The sequence below is a fragment of the Dromiciops gliroides genome, chromosome 2 (assembly GCF_019393635.1).
Source record: "Dromiciops gliroides isolate mDroGli1 chromosome 2, mDroGli1.pri, whole genome shotgun sequence".
NCBI classification, from domain to species: Eukaryota; Metazoa; Chordata; class Mammalia; order Microbiotheria; family Microbiotheriidae; genus Dromiciops; species Dromiciops gliroides.
The window spans coordinates 317,000,024-317,020,451 of record NC_057862.1 but is presented as its reverse complement, the minus strand read 5'-3'; the positions used below and the strand labels follow the sequence as shown (position 1 = coordinate 317,020,451).

At 41.7% G+C, this 20,428-nt stretch overlaps 1 protein-coding gene across 5 annotated transcripts in view; it reads left to right on the top strand.

Annotated features, from left to right (window-relative positions):
* The window catches only part of PPP2R2B (protein phosphatase 2 regulatory subunit Bbeta), a 511,290-nt gene that overhangs the window by 404,293 nt on the left and 86,569 nt on the right, over positions 1-20,428 (top strand). For all 5 annotated transcript variants that reach the window (XM_043984083.1, XM_043984085.1, XM_043984084.1 and 2 more), the window contains one exon: positions 1,628-1,740. In XM_043984083.1, the coding sequence (XP_043840018.1) occupies positions 1,628-1,740 (113 nt within the window). The remainder of the gene's footprint in view (positions 1-1,627; positions 1,741-20,428) is intronic.

Genomic DNA, 20,428 nt, shown 5'->3' with positions numbered 1-20,428 from the left:
CACTGTGGAGTATGCAACATAGAAGGATGGAATCATAGACCAGTAGGGCTGGAATGGTCTTTAGAGTTCATCTAGGCCAATCCCCTTATTTTACAGGAGCAGGGGGAAACTGAGGCCAAGAGGTGGAAAGAGCCTCCCCCGCCCCAGCTAGTCAGTGACTACGACTAAAACCCAGATCCTATGCCTAGCCTTCCTTCCAAGGTCATCACCACCATGGTAGAACCCAGAGTCTTTACTTGTATTCTTAGGGCCTTGCTCCCCACACCCATCCCAGTCCTTGTAAGTTGGCCCCCTCCAGGCTCTCCACCCTATGAAGCAGATATCTTTATGTACCCTAAGACTTGCATATTCCTAGACTTTTCCATCCATCCTGCTATGGAACCTCCGACCTTTCCATCTGCTCTGCAGCTGAATCCTCCTACATATTCTGTGTCCTCCAGTTAGAGTGTAAGCTCTATATGAGCAGGGACAGTTTTCTTTTTTTTCTTTTTTTCTTTTTTTTTTTTTTGCGGGGCAATTGGGGTTAAGTGACTTGCCCAGGGTCACACAGCTAGTAAGTGTTAAGTGTCTGAGGCCAGATTTGAACTCAGGTACTCCTGAATCCAGGGCTGGTGCTCTATCCACTGCGCCATCTAGCTGCCCCTGACAATTTTCTTTTTCTAGTTGTATGCCCAATGCTAGCATACTTCATAAATGCTTTCTCATTCCTTTATCTTATTAGAGATGGGAGTCAGTATGGTATAGTGCAGAGCTTCTTAAACTTTTTCTACTTGTGACCCCTTTTTGCCCAAGAAATTTTTACTTAAACCCGGGTATATAAAATAGACATACATAATCTTTTACTGTTGCCAAATTTTTGGCTACCCCAACTTTGTTACGTGACCCCACAGTTTAAGAAGCTAGGGTGGGGGCAGCTAGGTGGCGCAGTGGATAAAACACTGGCCTTGGATTCAGGAGGACCTGAGTTCAAAGACGGCCTCAGACACTTGACACTTACTAGCTGTGTGACCCTAGGCAAGTCACTTAACCCCAATCACCTCAACAAAAATAAATAAATAAATAAATAACTTGGATTATAAAAAAAAAGAAGCTAGGGTGTAGTGGATAGATAGTTGAGCTTGTAGTCAATAAGTCCTAGGCTCACATCTTACCTCTGACCCTTACAAGCTGTGTAATCTATGCACAAGTCACTCAGGTGCTCCAAGCCTCAGTTTCCCCATCTATAAAATGAGGAATTTAGACTAGATTACCTTTAAGGTCTCTTCTGGCTATAATTCTATTCGCTGTTACTCAATGTCTCCTGACCCACATAGTACTTCCTGATTCCCCTTTCAGAGTACCAGATCCCTATAGAGAGGTTGCTAATTCACTCTTTATGGCTGAAGATGTTTTACAACTCTGCTTAAATACATCAGTTTTTTAGCTGTCAAAAAGTATCCACAAAGCACACCTATGTTTTTGGACCACTTCTTTCAGATATTCCAAGTTTAGGTTACGTTTACATTGAACTGAATTTTTGAAATTTTAGTTGTAACATTCAGTAACAACTTTGTTTTCTGTTTCCAGTGCCTGACACTTAGTTGATGCTTAATAGATGACTAATTAACTGTTAAATTTCCTTTTGTAGATAAAACTGTGAAGCTCTGGAAAGTCAGTGAGAGAGATAAGAGACCAGAAGGCTACAATCTGAAAGATGAAGATGGCCGGCTCCGGGATCCTGCCACCATTACCACACTGCGGGTAAGAGACAGAATGCTGACCTTTCTAGAAGTAAAGGGGCCTTTTCCAAAATGAAATGAAATCTTTGTCTTCTAAGTTGGCAGCAGAGCTGAGAGGATGCCCCTCGTAAGACTGGAGGTGAGGCTGTTGGCAGTTTGTTTTCTGTAGGTTATGACGAGAGTATTTTAATCCAACATGAAAGGAAACCCACATGGAGCCGTAGCCTCACAGATCCTCTGGTAGCAGATGTTAGACCTTAGGGGTGAATTAAATAGTAACAAATGTGCTTGGTATTGAGACTAGGCCCAGCATTTGGGTGCTTTTAAAATAGGTGTGAAGAACATGTTCTCAGGTCATGAGTTGTTCAGTTGAAAGCCAGATTTCTGGATAGAAGTATGAAGGATAGGGCCTCTCACTTAGCATTCAAGAACCTGCCCTGGTATTGGATGGCCAACTTTGTTAGTTCACAGAGCTGATGATACCAAGGTCATTGGTTCTAATCCCAGGGAGAGCAAGTTATACTTGCTATGGTTTATGGCCACAGACTGCTTTCTTCACACTAACTGGTTCCCCAGTAAATGAATGTTCATGGATCAGACTGGGTGAGCCAAGCTAGATAACTAGGTACAGATCCATCTGAAGGTCATGGAACCAATTCAAAGCATATATGCTCTATTGATGGGAGTAGGGTTGGGATATTGGCATCATCCTCTTTATAGATAAAAGTTAGTTTGTCTACACTACATATTTTATATTGGTGCTTGCCTGCATCGTCTTAGCATTTCTTCATGGAAAAAACCCAAGGATGGATTCAGAGTTATTTCAATGGCTCTCCAGAGAATGTCACAAATCACTAGAGAGCCTATAAAGTGACATTCCCCACAGATTTCATCCCAAATAGCTCCTGGCATCTTCATGCCCATGTGGGCAATTCGATTGATCTTGCTCATGGGATTTCTAAGAAAATGCATGGGTTTTTCACATTTTTGTGTTCAATCACTCTGGGAAATTCCATCCCAGAAGGGGGACATCACCTCTAATAAAAGCCAAGCCTTGAGTGTCAGTCTCCAATAGGGCAGAGACACCTCTCATGACCACAAAATCAGATTAAAATGCTGATTTATTTAATTGCCAAGGACAGAAGTTATAATGGAAAGAGAATTAACATCTAGTGGGCTGACTTCTTGTCCAAGCTCTGGTCCCTTATTATACTTAGTGTGACTTTACTGGCAAGTTACTCCTCTTCCCTGGGGTTCAATTTTTGGAAATTTTTAACTAGATGTTCCCTCATGTGAATATTAAATATGTAGTAACAGGATCCAAATTCAAATAGGAGCTTAGCTGCTTCAATATGTGTGAGTGACCTCAGAAAAGTCACTTGACCATCCGTGTGGATGGATGGATGGATGGATAAAAAGGGATTTCTTAATCACTATATTCTAGGCACTATGCTAACAAAACAATCAAGCAAGAGAATCTCTGTCCTCAGAGAGATTACTTTCTAATAGAGAAGTACAGTATATTAAAGAAAACTAGAATTGACAAGGGGAGGACAGAGGAAGGTGTGGTTTTAAAGTGACCAGGGAGTGGAATGGTGATCTCATTCTAAGCAAGATCAGGTGAAAGCTAACCCATCAGAGCCCAGGTTCCTAGGGACAGAGTTTAAATTCTAGTTGTTGGACTAGATGTCTTCCATATTCCCTTCAAGCTCTCAATTTATATTCTATGAAGTAATAATTTATAATAATGATAATAGCTAGCTTTGTTTTGAGCTTTAAGGTATGTAAGGAGCTTTATAAATATCATCTAATTTGATCCTCACAACAACCCTGGGAGGTAGGTGCTGTTATTATACCCATTTTATAGATAATAAAACTGAGGCAAACAGATTTAAGTGACTTGCCCAGGGTCACACAGCTAGTAAGTATCTGAGGTCAGATTTGAAATAAGGTCTGAACTGGATTTCAAATCCAGTGTTCTACACAGTACATTACTTCATTGCCTCTTAGGTCAGTTCTAACTAGTGTAGTAGTCTGTGACTTTATGAAATTTTTCAGTCATCTCGATCCTCTTTATAACAGCTCATGAAACAGACTTGCTATTAGACTGTAGATCCTCCTATCTCATTTCACCTCTTCTTTCTCAGGCATTTAGGTTTTCTATAAATCCAGTCTTTCCATTAGAACGAGCCAGGACCTCTTCTGTCAATTCTGCATTTCAATATGCACAGTATAAATTCTGGCGGTCTTTCTGTTTAAATACTGAAGCATTCAACTATTACATCCCATTTGAACCCAGCTCCCAGAGAGGGAAAACACCAGCTAACTTGAAGGCTGCAGTAGGACAATGGCTTACTGTACAGAAGTGCTGATTCGCTATTAATCAGGCTGTTTGAGAGACCATGATGAGCTTAGATGCTGAATTGTGCATGCCAAGCTATTGGGTTTTTTTTTTGGGGGGGGGTTCTGTTTTGTTTTTTCTTTTCCCTCTATTTGATGATTACCTTTGGCTCACTTACAGTTTCTGGTCCCACCAACGATCCTGGGAGTGAGAACATTTCATAATTCTCGACAGCTAATTAATCCTTATTGAGTAATGAACCTGTTTGGTTGGTTGCAGTGTTAGGAGGCACAGCTTTATAAAGCTAGAATGTTGTTTTTTCTTTAAAAAAAAAAAACCATTCAAGATGGTCTTTCAAATGCAATCAGTTATTACATAGCCCTTGAGAAGCATTGGTCCACTGACCCATCAGCATAATTGGCACCCTAGGGGTAAAAATGGGATGGTAATGCACCACAATTGTTTTGCAATCTTACATTTGCAAAGTGGTCAATGAATCATTTCAACAAAACTTTGTAATTCTGTCTGCTATGTTCACAGCTACAAGCTAAATTTTGAGGATACAAACAAGAGGGGTGGGGAAAGTGTTTGTTGTTCAGTCATGTTGGACTCTTCATGACCAATTCCATTTGTTTTGTTTTGGTTTGATTTGGTCTTTTGGGGGGGAGGGGGGTTTGGCAAAGACCCTGGAGTGATTTGCCATTTCCTTCTCCATCTGATTTCACATATTAGGAGCTGAGGTAAACAAGATTAAGTGACTTGCCTAGGGTCATACAGCTAGGAAGTATCTGAGACCAGATTCAGACTCAGAAAGATGAGTCTTTCTTACTCCAGTGCCTGAGTTATATCCACTATACCACCTACCCACCCCAGGGAAAGTATAAGAACATAAATAAGTAGGGAATATTATTCCCTGTCACCCTAGCTTCTTTCAAAGTATTAAAAGTTGACACCTTCCATACAAGGACTTGCCAGATAATTCCTAGTGATTAGTTTTTACCACATCACAAAATTTCTTTGAATATGTTTTGTATTAATTCATCTATACACATGTTGGTTTCCCTCAATAAAATGTAAGTTACTTGAGGGCAAATACTTTGATTTTTCAAGTTACATCCTGAGTGCTTAGAAAATAGTAGGCCTTCAATAAATATAAAATTGATTTAGACTCAACTATGATTCAAGGGAAAGTGAAATATGTGCAAAGAGGATGTATGATGGGGCAGAGATCAGACAAGGATCAATGGGTCCTGGAGTCAGTGGTCTTTGAGTTGGGCCTTAGAGAAGAGGGATATCAGCAGATGGGAATGGGAAGGAAAGGAGTCCATCCTAAGTGTGAGGCATGCTGTGATGTAAGGGAGAAGATGAAAGAGGGCAGGATGAGGAGCAGGAACAAAAAGTAGTCTCATTTATCTGGAATGTAGAACACATCCAGGAAAGTAGCATGAGATAAGACTGGACTTATAGGTTGCAGCCAGATTGTGGAGAGCCTTGAATCTGGCATCAGATTCAGGAGCTCATACCTTATTCATTAGGCAACGGGATGCCACTGAGTTTTTTTTAGTAGAGGAGTGATATGATCCAGCAGTGTGTTATGAAGATTGTTTAGGTAGTCGTGCAGAGGATGGGTTGGAAAGTGGAGAGATTGGAGGCAGGTTGAGCCTAGGTGAGAAGAGATGAAGGTTTTAATTAGGATTTTTGTTTTCTCTTCATAATAGTTCTGTAAAATAGGCAGGATGTGTATTATTGCCTTAGAGAGGCTAAGGGGACACAGCTAGTTAGAATGGAAATAGGAATTATAACTTGGGTCTTCCAATCCCCCAGTTGAGATTCTTTCCCTTACTTGTGGCTATGGGGATAGGGACTGACATCTTAATCATTAGCTGGCTACTTCAGGGTTCTTCTTGTTGTTTTCTTTTCTTCTTATTATTGTGTCTCTATTGTCCTGGGTAGACCTAGTACAGAAAAAAGAAATTCTATAACAAAATGGGATGGTAGGGACCTTTGGTAAAGGCTAATACACAGGTAGACATCTGTGCAGTTTCTTATGGCAGAGTAGCTGCTAGATATGTGAGCTCCCCTTTCTTAACCTCTCAATACCCATAGGTAAGAGGCCCAAGGAGCCCTTTCTAAGCAACAAGAGCTTATTTTCAAGAGACTTAATAAGCCTCAGAGTGAGTATATGCATAGGGTGACTGCATTTGACCATAGTTATTATTTTCCTCATTAAGTGTTAGCTGTCAATGCCATTGGGAACTCACATGGTGTTGAAGTTTGCTTCTAAACCAATTATAAATACGTGGTCCAGAAGGTTTGGGGACGCATGGTGACCTATTGTGGCCCCAAAGAAGAAGAAAATGTTATTAGTACTTCTGACTCCTGGAGATTTGTCCTGAGTCTCGGTGGATTCTGGAAAAGAATGAGTCTTGAACATTCATTAATAAATGAAAACTTAATAGAGTAATTGTTACTGCTGATTTTCATGAGACTCGTGTTTCTCCTTTGGCGTATTTTTAAAAAGCACTAGCAAAGCTATCAGTGGACTTGAGTTTAAATTCTACCTCCAACATATGGAAGATGATCTAGGTGACTTCTGAAGTCCCTTCCAGCTCTATATTTATGATTCTATGATCTCACAAAACGTGGGCATCTTGGAATCATTCCAGAGATTACTATAATCACAAAAACTGGCCAGTGGCCACCTAGAAACATTCCCCGTCAGATTGCAGGTAGTATTTTGAAGATCTTTCACATGTTTATAACATGTGATTTCACGCTACTTTGGGTTTGTGTCATATTTCCCATCTAGACTGTAAGCTTCATGAGGGCAGGGTCTGTATCTTATCTGAATTGTGTATTTCCTCTACTCCCCCCATCTATGTGCTCTGCATACAATAGGCACTTCATAAATGTTTATTCATTTGAATGGGATATCAGATGATTAGAGCAAAAGTATAGCCAGAAGAGCCCTGGATTTGGTATCAGATAATCTTGGGTTCAAGTTCTGCCACTGTATGTGACCTTGGATGAGTTATTTTAGGGGTAGATAATAATACAAGTAGAGTTGTGATGAGGAAAACATTTCATGAACTTTATAATGCTACAGAAATGTGAGCTATTATTATTCTTGTTGACTTGCCCCAGTCTGGTTACTATTCCCAGCATGTTCTTATCTTTCCCATCAGCTGGGAAAGCACAGGATTTCAGTGATTGTCTGGTGCTAGTATTTTTCCGCTGAGGTTGGGCTGAATGTTTGCAAGTTGAGTTGCTGGTAGGCATTTGCCAACTTAGTTATTTTTTGAGGATGTTATCATGGCCCCACAGTGCTTTGACTGCCAATCTAAGGCAGTGTTGTGACTAAGCAAGACCATTTATCAGCATCCAAAAATAATTTTTCAAGCTTGCCTTATGTGGGTAGGGGAGGAGGTGTCTATACATGGTGGCCAAATTAGCCACTTTGAATGAAACCAGATAGTTTTGTCTAGGAAATGGTTATTCCATCCAAATAACTAGTCCAACTGACTACCTCTTAAAAGAATTTACTGGTGGTTTTGGTATTACATAGTCACAAACATAGTAAAATGATAGTCATTGTGATAATACTTCATAAATTCAAAAGATTTTCCCACCCATTATCTCATTAGAACTTCATAACAATCCTGTGAGATCAGCCAAGCAGATACTATTATCTCTACGTACACATGCTTTCTCAACATCTTTAAAAAGAGAGAAAAAACACAAACAAATAAGGAGATTGAGTCATCTCTTACTCTGAAGAAAGTTTTTGGTAACTTGTCCCAAACCACATAGGGCCTTGACTAGAAGCCAACTTTCTTGATTCCTAGACAGTGACTCAAGGGTTCTTTTCAAAGGGAAGCACCCATCAGTCAATCCATGACCATGAAGCACCTACTATGTACCAGGCACTTTATTAGGAATACAGATCCAAAATCAAAACAGTCCCTAACCTCAAAGAACTTATAGTCTATTGAGATGCTGCAACATGTAAGAAAATATAGGAAATGTTATATTTTTTTTAATTATTTGGGTAAGGGGACATGAGAAATTAAGAAAAGTCTCTTGAAAGAGGAAGTGCTTGAGCCGAGCCTTGAAGGGAGGCAGGATTCCAAAAGTTACAAGGATAGAGGGAGAACGTTCCAGGCATGTCACACAACCTGTGCAAAGGAATATGTTGTATGGGAAATGGCAAGTAGGCCAATATGGTTGGAGTGTGGGGCACCTGAGGGGGAGTAATATGTAATCAGTCTGAAAAGATACAGTAGAGGCAGTTTGAGAAGGGCTTTTGATGTAGAGAATTTTGTATTTTATCCCAGAGACAATAAAGATCTCCTAAGAATATTGATTTGGCCACTTTCTGCCAGATGGATTGGAGAGAGGAAAGATTGGATTCAGGGAAACCAGTTCAGAGGCTACTCTACTCTAATAGTTTGGGCAAGAGGTGATGAGGGGCTGAACTAGGGTGGTTGTGGTATGTGTCAATAGGGTGACATGCAAAAAAAAGGAGATAGAATTAATATTAATAAGACCTGGCAAATTATTTAATGTGGAAAGTGAAAGTGAGCAAAGGCTAATTCTTTTGTTTATTTTTATTTTGGTGGGTTAAGTGACTTGCCCAGGGTCACACAGCTAGTAAGTGTCAAGTGTCTGAGGCTGGATTTGAACTCAGGTCCTCCTGAATCCAGGGCCAGTGCTTTATGCACTGCGCCACCTAGCTGCCCCAGCTAATTCTTATATTGCAAATTTAATTGACTGGAGAATCTTTGTTCCCTAAATGGAAATAGAGAATTTGGGAGGAGGAGTGGGCATAAGAGGAAAAAAATTAATTGTATATGTATTGAGTCTGAGATGTCTTTGGTACATCCATTGGAGATGTCCATGGTTGGAAATGTGGGATCGGAGTTCAGGAGCAAGATGAGGCATAGATATATAGAGGGATGAGATAACAGACAGAATATAGAAAGATAAGAGGGCCCTGAACAGACCTTAGGGTTCTCTCACACACATAAACTGTGGGATATGTCTGCTTATCCTGAAAAAAAAAAAAAAGACTGAGTCATATAAGTAAGAAGAAAGCCACAACAGAGAAGTGCCACAGAAGCTCAGAGAGTATCCATGGGGCAGCTAGGTGGCACAGTGGATAAAGCACTGGCCCTGGATTCAGGAGGACCTGAATTCAAATCTGACCTCAGACACTTGACAATTACTAGGTGTGTGACCCTGGACAAGTCACTTAACCCCTATTGCCCTGCTAAAAATTGTTTGTTTTCTGGTGAGGCAATTGGGGCAGCAGCGAGGGCCTGGGTGAAATTGGATTGTGCAAATTTCCATTGGCCTAAGTCAGTATACTTACATGACATCCTCCCCCACGGTTCTGTAGCACCAAAGCAAGAGAGAAGAAAGCAGATAATGGGAGCTGTCCAGGATTGGATTTTAGAAAGGGATGAGTGGTGACAGGACAATCATCCTATAAGGGCAAAGGATTCAAGGAATCTTGCCTTTGAAGAGAAGTCGAGCCGGTTGACTAAAGGGTCGTCTTTAAAGGTCTTCTTCTTGGAAATGTTTGTGCTTGCTTATGTTGTCAAATTCAGAATAATAAAAAATGAAAATCCTGGCGGGGGGGGGGGGGGGGAAGGATGAGGAGAGGCTATGGCTGGGTTGATAATTAATGAAAGCAGGGAGGGGTCGAGTTGCTCTAGTAAGATTGGAGACTAAACTTCAGAAGGATGATGCCTAAGGAAAAGTGCATGGGCAGGAGTTGTTTTGTTTTGGTTTGGTTTGGTTTTGGTTTTTTGGGTTTTTTGCGGGGTAGTGGGGGTTAAGTGACTTGCCCAGGGTCACACAGCTAGTAAGTGTCAAGTGTCTGAGGCCAGATTTGAACTCAGGTACTCCTGAATCCAGGGCCAATGATTTATACACTGCACCACCTAGCTGCCCCCTCCTAATTACATCTTAACCTTGTTCAATTAAAAAAGTATTTAGCAGCAGTGTGTAGCCATGTGGGGCAGGGCAGAAGGACAGTCCTTCCCTCCTCCATAGATAAGTGTCAAGAAGAAAAGAACACACTTTATTACATTGACCCTAGAATACATGCTGATATTTGCTGAGGGACTTTTGGTCTCCTGTTCACCATTCCTTATCTCACCCTGGTGAGGATAAGTCATATAATATCTTGTGTGGCTTATTTCTTAATTCATTTTCTGGATCCTCACTCTTAAAACTGTAGCCCATGAGCCTTTGCTGATGTATTGACCTCAGCCAGGGGTCACAACTCACTCACAACAAAAGCATTTACTGAAACAGATAGTAACGACAAAATAATTCCACCCCCCAAACCTGGGGTGTATTCTTCCACAGACACAGTGTCAGTGGGAAGAGAGGAAACACACACAGAGTCCATGAGCAGAGAGGCACACATAAAACAAACATACCCTCACATCTCTGGCACTGCAGTCCCCCAGCGTCCATTACTTTTTCATGGTGTCCTCTTTCTGCTCCCCCAGATTCAGCATGTCTACCAGCAATGTTCCTCCGCTGGGTTTTCTAGATTTGTTCATCTCCACAGCTTGACTCAGGGTTACCTCCCTTTCAACTCACAAAGTTCTTGGGGTCTTACATATTGCTTTCCTGTCCCTGTTTCTTCCTGTGTGTTATATCTCCTGTTGTGAGAATAGCACTGACACCAGAAAGAATTCCCTCCCATGACCTGGGTTCTTTTTCCAAAGCTGGCTCTGGGGTTTGGTTTTTTTTTTTTTGGTTGGTTTTTTTTGGGGAGGGGGGCAGGGCAATGAGGGTTAAGTGACTTGCCCAGGGTCATACAGCTAGTAATTGTCAAGTGTCTGAGGCCCGATTTGAACTCAGGTCCTCCTGAATCCAGGGCCGGTACTTTATCCACTGTGCCACCTAGCTGCCCTGGCTGTTTTTTAGTCATAAAATTCACACTCCTTAGAGCTCTCCCCTGCCTCAGCTCACTCTCCAGGAAAGGAGCTCTTAATCTGAGGGCTATGAACTCATTCTTCTAATGGAAGCAGCAAGGCTGCTGAGGGAGAGGCAGGAAGCAGCATCTACCAAACAAGCCAACCCACCAACTGGGTCCTGATGGAGATAGCTCAGGACCCTGAACCCAAGATCCTTGGGAATAGCAATGTGCCCCAGACTTCCAGACCGATTTCTAGCCTAGCCACCACAACCATTGTTGAGGGGAGGAACTGTTGCTACCCAACTGCTATCAACAAGCATGAGTAGTGGTCCTGCTTTCAGCCCAGCCCTCACAGCCATCATCAGAGGAAGCAACTCCTGTAGGGAGAGGGCCAGCTATCCCCCCTCCCAGTTGCCCCTCATAGGGCAAGCAAGCTAGCCTTGCTGATATTGCAGAACAGCCTGATGGAGAGACAGGAGGCAGCAGGTACAGACCACAACTACCACTTTGACCACCATCTCCCCTCTAATCCCAGTGGAGACCACCCAGGACTTGAACCCAATAGTCTTTGAAATGTCCAGTGTCTTCAACCTGAGAATCAACCCCTCTACAGATGCAGCCTGGCGACTGCTCCTGCAAGTGCTACAGTCGCCTGCATCTCTTGTATTCTCAGCCACATCTATTGATGATTCAGAAAGAAAGTTCTTACCACCAAAGTCCCTGACACCATCAAATGCTTCAGTGTCAGAAACACAAATGATTTTATCAGTGGAAAGGACAAAAGAGAAGAGACCTTAACACCTGATTTGCTGCTGTATTTACTAAGGCCATGCGACTTGTTACTGAAACCATCCATACATGGCATTTCCCCTCTTAGAAAGGGAGACCCTTGAGAGCAGGCACTGTCTTACTTTTCTCTTTATACTCCCAGAACTTCATGCAGTGTTCTTTCATTCATTCATTCATTCATATTTTGATGATTATATTTCAATATAATCAATATATTTCAATATTCACTTCCTTTGTAATGCTTTATCTTTTATGCATTTAAAAACATTATTCTGAGGAACCATCAACAGGATTGTATTTGGGGTCTCTTACTACACAGAAACAACCCTTTCCTGAACCATTAAAAATTTTTTTTTTAAACATCTGTTTGTCATTTATTGCTGCTTGAGGGATTTAACATCCAATCCTTTTGTTGTGTTGTCTTTCGTTCCCTTACATTTGTTGCAAATAACAATGAAATGTTTAGCTAGTACAGGGGAAAAAATCAATTGAGTGTCTTCCATATTCACAGGCTTCCAGAGACACCAGGACAGCCCCTTGGATTGGATTAACTTTGTAAATGGGCCACTCTGTTGTAAGCAATTTCTCAGCCTGTGCCCTGTTACCTCCCTCCCCCATTCCCCCTGTCTCTGCTCGTGGATATTGAAAGCCCCTATTGATTGACTGTGCCTAGAGTGAGGGCTGGCATGTGATCTGTGTAACACAGCAGGACACACATACTATATAGTTATGAAAATAAATAATAATTCCAGTTCTCTTTATTGATTGCCATCATTATCTGATTGTATCTGTCTGTGTCATGGGGTTTTGCTTATGGGATCAGAAAACACCCTGCAGGGAACCTCAAGCACTCTTCTTCACTGACAGGCCTCAGCTCTTTGAAACACTTTAACATGTGGGTGTCTGTCTCTTGGCACACTGCGCTTGCTCGTAAAATAACTACACATGAGTATATGTGTATGGAGGAGAATGCAGTGTGGCTTAGGAGACAGAGGACTGGATGTGGGGTCAGCAAGCTCACGTTCAAGACCTCCCTTGTCATGCACACTGGCTCAGTGATCCATGGACAAACCGTTTAACTTTTCAGTTTAAAAACCCCAGGCAAGTTTCTCAGACTTGAAATTGCAGATGAGTTACTGGTCTACACGAGTGGAGGTTGTTTCCCATACCAATGAAGTCACAAATCCAGACCCAAACCAAAATATATGTTTATGTAGCAATAGGGGGCAGCTAGATGGAGCACTAGATAGAGTACCAGGCCTGGAGTCAGAAGGATCTGAGCTCAAATCTGGCCTCAGACACTTACTAGCTGTGTGACCCTGGGCAAGTCACTTAACTTCTGTTTGCCTCACTTTCCTCATCTGTAAAATGAGCCAGAGAAGAAAATGGCAAAGCCCTTCAGTATCTTTGCCGAAAAAGCCCCAAATGAAGTCATGGAAAGTCAGACACAACTGAAATGACCCAACGACAATAGCAATAAGGGAGGGAGAGGACCTGTCTTCTCAGTACTGTCAGAAACTCCCTTTAGCAATGAAGGTTAACCTTCTTTGCAGTTTAGTCTTTAGAGCAAGGTTCTTAAACTGTAGCTTGTGAACTTTAAAAAATTTAATAACTGTATTTCAATGTAATTGGCTTCTTCTGTAATCCTGTTTATTTTATGTATTTAAGAACATTATTCTGTGAAGGGGTCAGTAGGCTTCACCAGACTGTCTGAGGGGTCCATGACACACGAGAGGTTAAGAACTCCTGTCTTAGAGTTAGTTGCCTAGCACACTGAGAGCTTAGGTGACTTTCCCAGGGTCACTGAGAAATTTATGTGTCAGAGGCAAGATTTAAACTCGGGTACCCCTGGCTTCAAGGCTGACTGCCTACGGCCTCTCTATTTATGGATATATAGACATGCCCATGTTTTCTGGATAATGTTCCATAGGAGGCTGATGTCAAACTTTATCCAAATGATATTCAGCATTAGCCAAGGGCTAATTCACACCTACTCTGCACCCAGCACAATCTAGTGTAAACAAAAATACAGTTCTTTGCAGAAGAGGCTGAATAACTGTCCATCTGGACGGATTCTATCTTGCACTGGGCTGGATGGGACATTGAATTAAATGACCTTTTAGGTCCCTTGCAATTCTAAGGTTCTGTGGTTCCATAATATCTTTTTATTCCTTTGAGAAATATGCATGAGTCAGTCAAAAAAGACCCAATCGTTATATTGCAGGTATGTTTGGACTTCAGGAATGGGTATTCTGGTTTTCAGTAAGCATTGGCTAGCCTCTCAAGTTAACTGACATTGGACGTTAGCCTATTATTGAGTACTGATTTTTATAAATATTTTATAAATATTAAAAGGTAATCAGAGGGGCAGCTAGGTGGCGCAGTGGATAAAGCACCGGCCCTGGAGTCAGGAGGACCTGAGTTCAAATCCGGCCTTAGACACTTGACACTTACTAGCTGTGTGACCCTGGGCAAGTCACTTAACCCCCATTGCCCTGCAAAAAAAAAAAAAAAAAGGTAATCAGACCTGATTGCTAAAGGCATATACCCCAAGGAGGTCAAACACAGAAAGAGAACTGAAAACAGAGTAGCTATCCACAAATAGAGAACTGACTAAACAGATTGTGGTAAGCTAATGTCAATGAATGTTATTGTGCCCTAAGAAATGATGATGAAGAATTCAGAGAGGAATGGAAAGACATGTGAACAGATGTGTTGTTGTTGTTCAGTTGTTTTTCAGTCATGTCCAACTCTTTGTGACCCTATTTGGGTTTTCTTGGCAAAGATACTGGAGTGGTTTGCCATTTCCTTTTTCCAACTCATTTTACAGATGAGGAAACTGAGGCAGAGTTAAGTGACTTACCCAGGGTCACACAGCTAGTATCTGAAGCTGGATTTGAACTCAGGTCTTCCTGGCTTCAGGCCCTCACCCCCTGAATGTTCTTGGAGAATTGAGACAATTATCCAGATGTCTGAGGGGAAAACTTGCCCCAGATCTGAGAATGTTTCAGTTGAAATTTTTCTATCTGCTGCCTCCATACCTTTGTCCAGGCTGTCCCTCATGCTGGGTGTGCACTCCCCTTTCACCTCTGCCTCTTAGAATCCTTGGCTTTCTTCCACATACCACTTAGGTGCTGCCTCCTACATGAGACTTTTCTTGATCCTTAATTTTTACCTCTTAAAATTACTTTGATCACTTTGAAATACTGTATATTTATTTAGAGGCATGTAGGTGTTCAGAGAGCTTTGGGAAGACCTAAGTTCAGTGTGGCCTCAGACACTTAGTTGTTGTATGACCCTGGGCAGGTCACTTTAGTTCTCTCTGCCTCAGTTTCCTCATTTCTAAAATGAGAATAATAGTATATATCTCCCAGCAGTGATGTGAGGATAAAATGAGATAGTATTTGTAAAGTGCTTTTTAAAACTTATAGTGCTTTATAAATTCTATTCTTCATCATTTTCTCCTTCTTCTCCTTCCTCTTCCTCCTCCTTACCTTCTCATACAAGATGTCCCAAAAGTCTCTGTGCAGCTTAAAGCTTAAATAGCTATTTAAACTTAAAACTGCTTTTTAAGTTTTAAGCCATTTAAGCTTAAAACTGCATTGACTTCTGGCACATCCTAGTGGCACAATGGATAGAGTGGCAGACCTGGAGTCAGGAAGACTTGAGTTCAAATCCAGCCTCAGATGCTTACTAGCAAGTCACTTAACCTCTGTTTGCCTCAGTTTCCTCATCTGTAAAATGGAAATAAGGGCAACTAGGTGATGGAGTGGGTAGAGCTCTAGCCCTGAAGTTGGGAGGACCCAAGTTCAAATCTCACCTCAGACACTTACTAGTTGTGTGACCCCTGAGCAAGTCACTTAACCCCAGTTGCCTTAAACATCCAGGCCAACTCAGTAGTCTTGATGTATATCTTGCCACTGGACCCAGATGACTCTAGAGGAGAGAGTGAGGCTGGTGACCTTGCACAGCCCTGCCTCACTTAAATCCAGTTCACTTCAAGTCATGACATCACCCCAATGTCATGGTTCTCTTTGAGAATGAAGAAGAAACAACAACAAAATGGAGATGATAATAGCACCTACCTCCCAGGGTGGTTGTGAGGATCCAATGAGATAATAATTGTAAAGGATTTAGCTTGGTGCCTGGCACGTAGTAAGTACTATGTAAATATTAGCTATTATATTGTATCCCTTCAGTGGAATGTAAACTTCTTGAGGGAAAAGACTTGTTTTATTTTTGTCTTTGTATTCCCAGTGTTCAGCACTGTGTGTTGGACAAAGCGGGCACTTGGGATAGTTCTACTGAATTGACCAGCCTAAGTTCCCTGTCTATTGAGGGAGACATCCCTCCCACCCCGAGTAAACTCTGCTGCATGAACTTATTCTGACTGCTCTGAAGAAAGAATTGGCCTCATTTGTCCAAAAGCTGTTTGTGAATCTAACCAACACACTTTGACTTAAAAAAAAATATATTCAACCTCTAACGAATTCCAGAATGGATTTTAGGGTTTGCTTGCTTTTAAAAGGAGCTTACTTAACAGAACATCAAAGTTGAATAACTAGCTTGCCTTTGAGACCAAGGTACGTAAAGACCTAATTTAGCATCAGAGGAGACTATCCAGAGCCTCCACTCACATATATTTGTACTCCACCATGAGATTTTTGTAGAAAATAATTAACATGTAATATTGGAATCTAGTTCAGGGGAGGACACGAATGCTTTGATCCCATTCCTTGTAAATCAAGCTTCCAGGATGCATTAATGTGAAGGTTTTAACTATCATTTCTTAAGAGAGAAAAGGGTTTCCAATGTTCCCTCCTGAGGTTGTTGCTTAGCAAGATGCTTTTTTTCTAACAAAAATAGGAGAATAGTTGGAGGAGAACAATGTCTCTATATGGTTTTATATTAAAAGAAATTATTACAAATGGAAAAAATTAATTCTCTTATTTCTTGTGAATGGTTAGCCATGAGGAATACAATTTTCTGTATTTTATGGTATTGGGTTAGTATTTGTATGATGCTATTTTTATAACAAACTGGTAGAGTTTGTTTTTTTAAAAATGATTCCATATTAACCACCAGGTAGGTGCCTACAGATTGTACATAAGGATGAGGCAATACAGGTTTTATTTTATGGTCTTACTTTATGACCACAGATTTAGAACTGGAAGGGACTTTAGAGGTTGATGAGTCCAACACTCCCACCAAGAGGTTAAGGGATTTGCCCAGAGTCACACAGCTAATAAATGTCAGAGGCAGGATTTGAACCCCCATCTTCTTGATGCTAAGTCCAAAATGCTACCCACTAAAGTATACTGCATCTGGTCAAAAAATTATATCCTGAGAAGAGGGCATTTCGCTCCAAATCTAAGCAGCATCAGTCCACATATATGGCACCCCTCTCCCACAACTCTATACTCCCATCACCACTGCTTTACACTCCTTCCCCCACCATTACTCTCCTCCCCCAGTCCTTGAAAGACCACTCTTAAGTTAAACTATCCTGCCATTGTTTTGTAAGGCACTTCCCAACTTGAGATTCCATAACCTCCCTCAGCAAGCCATGCTTGTGTCAAACAACGTTCACTATCATGAAAAACATCTCGACATTTGTGGATCTGGAGAGAAAAGATAGTCAACAATCTCCAGATATGACAGTCGGTCAATATGACTGGTAAAGTGGCATTCATATATGTAGCTCATGTGGTTGTGTGAATCAGACTAGTTAGCTTAGCTGATTTGACCAGCATCATGGTCTAGCAAGTTGTATATAGATACATTTTTGGTGGCATGGAGGTGGAAGGGGTAGAAATCGGTACACTGTTGGTGATTGTTGCATCTTTGTGGGGAGCTCCTTCTTCTACTACAGATGGGCAATTGTTATTTAGTGCCTTGGAGTTTTCAAGAGTTACCTGGAGGGACCAAGAGGTCACCCAGCACCATGAACAGATGTCGCCCAGGGCTCCTTTCAACACTCTCTTCCCTGGGCTATGTGACATGAATATGAACTAAAAAGGAATTGGCATCATAATACCAGTGGTTAAAATAGGCCATCAAGAGGGGCAGCTAGGTGGTGCAGTGGATAAAGCACCAGGAGTACCTGAATTCAAATCTGGCTTCAGATATTTGACACTTAATAGCTGTGTGACCATGGGTAAGTCACTTAACCCCCTTTGCCTCGCAAAAAAAAAAAAAATAGGCCATCAAGAACAGTTAGAGGGATAGGGACACAGAAGTCAGGCCCCGAGGTAGAGCTCGCAGAACTAAGGCATAGGTCACCTAGATAGTTTGGGCAAGTCAACCCTGCTCTGTACACTCTGGGCCCTGAGATAATGCCTGCTGGCTGCTGAGACAGCCTAGGAAGGTGTCATGGGCCACACTAGCAAAGTACATTTTTAATTAAGGAAGCAAATGGAGTTCTGTTAGATCAGCCACTTTGCCCCATCATCAGCCACCCACCGTTGCTTGGTACGTGTTAGTACGAGGCCTCCACGGGGCCCCTTGAATATCAAGACGTTCTTTCTCCAAGGTGAATCTTAACATGAGTTATTGAATTGTTTGGAGGGTCATAGAACCTGACAGCTCCCCATTACGTGAAGGAAAAGATAAGCTTCCGATTAGTCCAGGGGCTGGGAGAAGCCAAGATGTAGTGTACCTGTCAGAGAGACTCCCAGCATATAAATCATTGCCTTCATGTTCCAAGGAAGACCAAGGCAAAAGAAAGAGAAGGGAATGACTGAGGTTGGTTAGCAGTGCAGAACCATATTAAAAAGTCTTCAGTTCTCCTTTTAAGCAAGATTTGGTCTACTGTCCATGCAGAGAGGAATGGAGCCCAGGACTCGGAGGGGAGACAGAGATGGATGCCCATTGGCTCCAGGAGGGAGCAATTGGTTTCTCTGGCATCTACTAACAGCCTCAGCTGGAGGTGAATGGCAAATCTAGCAATAGCAAACCACAAAAGAATTACTGCACCCAGAAAGGGGGGGGGGTATGTCTGTCTGCTATTGAACTGTCTCTGTGCCCTTCCCTGGTTCCTTTGTATGTTATCACTATCATCGTTGCTATTGTTGTCTTTCCTCTTTTTGCTCATTCACTGGGGAGAATTTTTCAAAGACAGACAATATATGGGCATTCTCCTGTTCTACACAAGACTGGATCTCAGGCTCTCTATATAAACCAAAAACAATATGGAGAGATGAATAATTTGAATGATGTAAATTGTTAATGAAAGACACCCATTTGGAAGATTGTGTTCCATAGGTTATCTGTTCCATGTTGTCAGCTGTTAGACTAGATGATAGATATAGTGACATTTAGAGACAGCAGGGGCCTTAGATATCACCTAGTCCACATTCCTCATTTGACAAAGGAGGAAACTGAGGCCCAGAGAGCACTAGTGACTTGCTCAAAGTCACACAGTAATAGAAATAGTCCAGAGCTAATGCTTTTCCCACTACACCATTAAATTCCAATTCATTTTTTAAATCCCAGCTCAGATGCTACATCCTCCAGGAATTTTTCCTTAATTCTCATCTAATCAGTGATTCCCCTCTCAGATTTCTTGTAACAATTTGTTTGCACATGCACTTTTATTATCTTTAACCAAACAGCTTTGTGTGCACAAGATATCCCCCTACTAGAATGTAACCTTCATGAAGGCATGACTATATCTTACCCAAACCTTCTCTCTCCCCTTGTGCCCAATACAATGCTGCACATACAGCAGGTGCTTACCAAGTGCTTGCAAAGTAGAAATTAATTTTCACTTTATGCTGTGAAGACGCCATGTGTATTTGAAATGGCTGGATCAGGATTCCAACTCACCACTTTAAAAATGAACACCACAATTGAAAGACTTAAAAAATGGAATGGAACAGAATTGTTGCGTTAATGTCATTAAGCCCCTGCATCTTCTACCTATGGTGTGATGTTGGGCATTGGAAAAGCCTTTCCTCTCTTGAAATTTCCAGCCTAGAAGAACCATTTTGACAGCCTTTGACTTGTCCTGGTGAAATAGAAAGACTGCTGGCTCTGGAGTCAGAGGATCTAGGTTTAAATCCTGTTTCTGACACTTTGTGATGTTTAACAAATCATGTAATTTCGCCAAGGTCTCTTTCTTCGACTATAAAGGGAGAGTTAGAAGAGATGAGCTCTAGGATTCCTTCTGGCTCTAAAGCTATTCATCTCAAGAGTCATGCATGGCAGGCCACCAAGTGTAGCTTAGAGGTCATCTGGGCTCTTGTAGACACAGTGGCTCAACTACCTTTAGCTTAAGGTCCCCTTCTAACTATGCATAACCCTAAGTTCATATATACCAGCAACCAATGAAGGGAGTGGAGGGCTTTTTTTTTTCTCCTTCTCTACCTAGAAGGAAGCATTAACAATTCTCATCTTGGAAGGGTTCTGAGATAAAGGGGAGGGGAAACATGCACACACCCATTAGGCTTGAAATCACAGAATCACAAATTCTAAAGGGTACATAGAGGAAAGCTACTCTGACTGGTAGCAAAAAGCATTCTCTTTATAACATCTCTTTACCACACCAGCCCCCTTCTCCCATTGATGAGTTCCTTCTAGGGCTTCCACTTTGGGGAGTGGTCCAAGGCTTAGCCTCTGTCACTCCCTTCCTGGCTCAGCTTC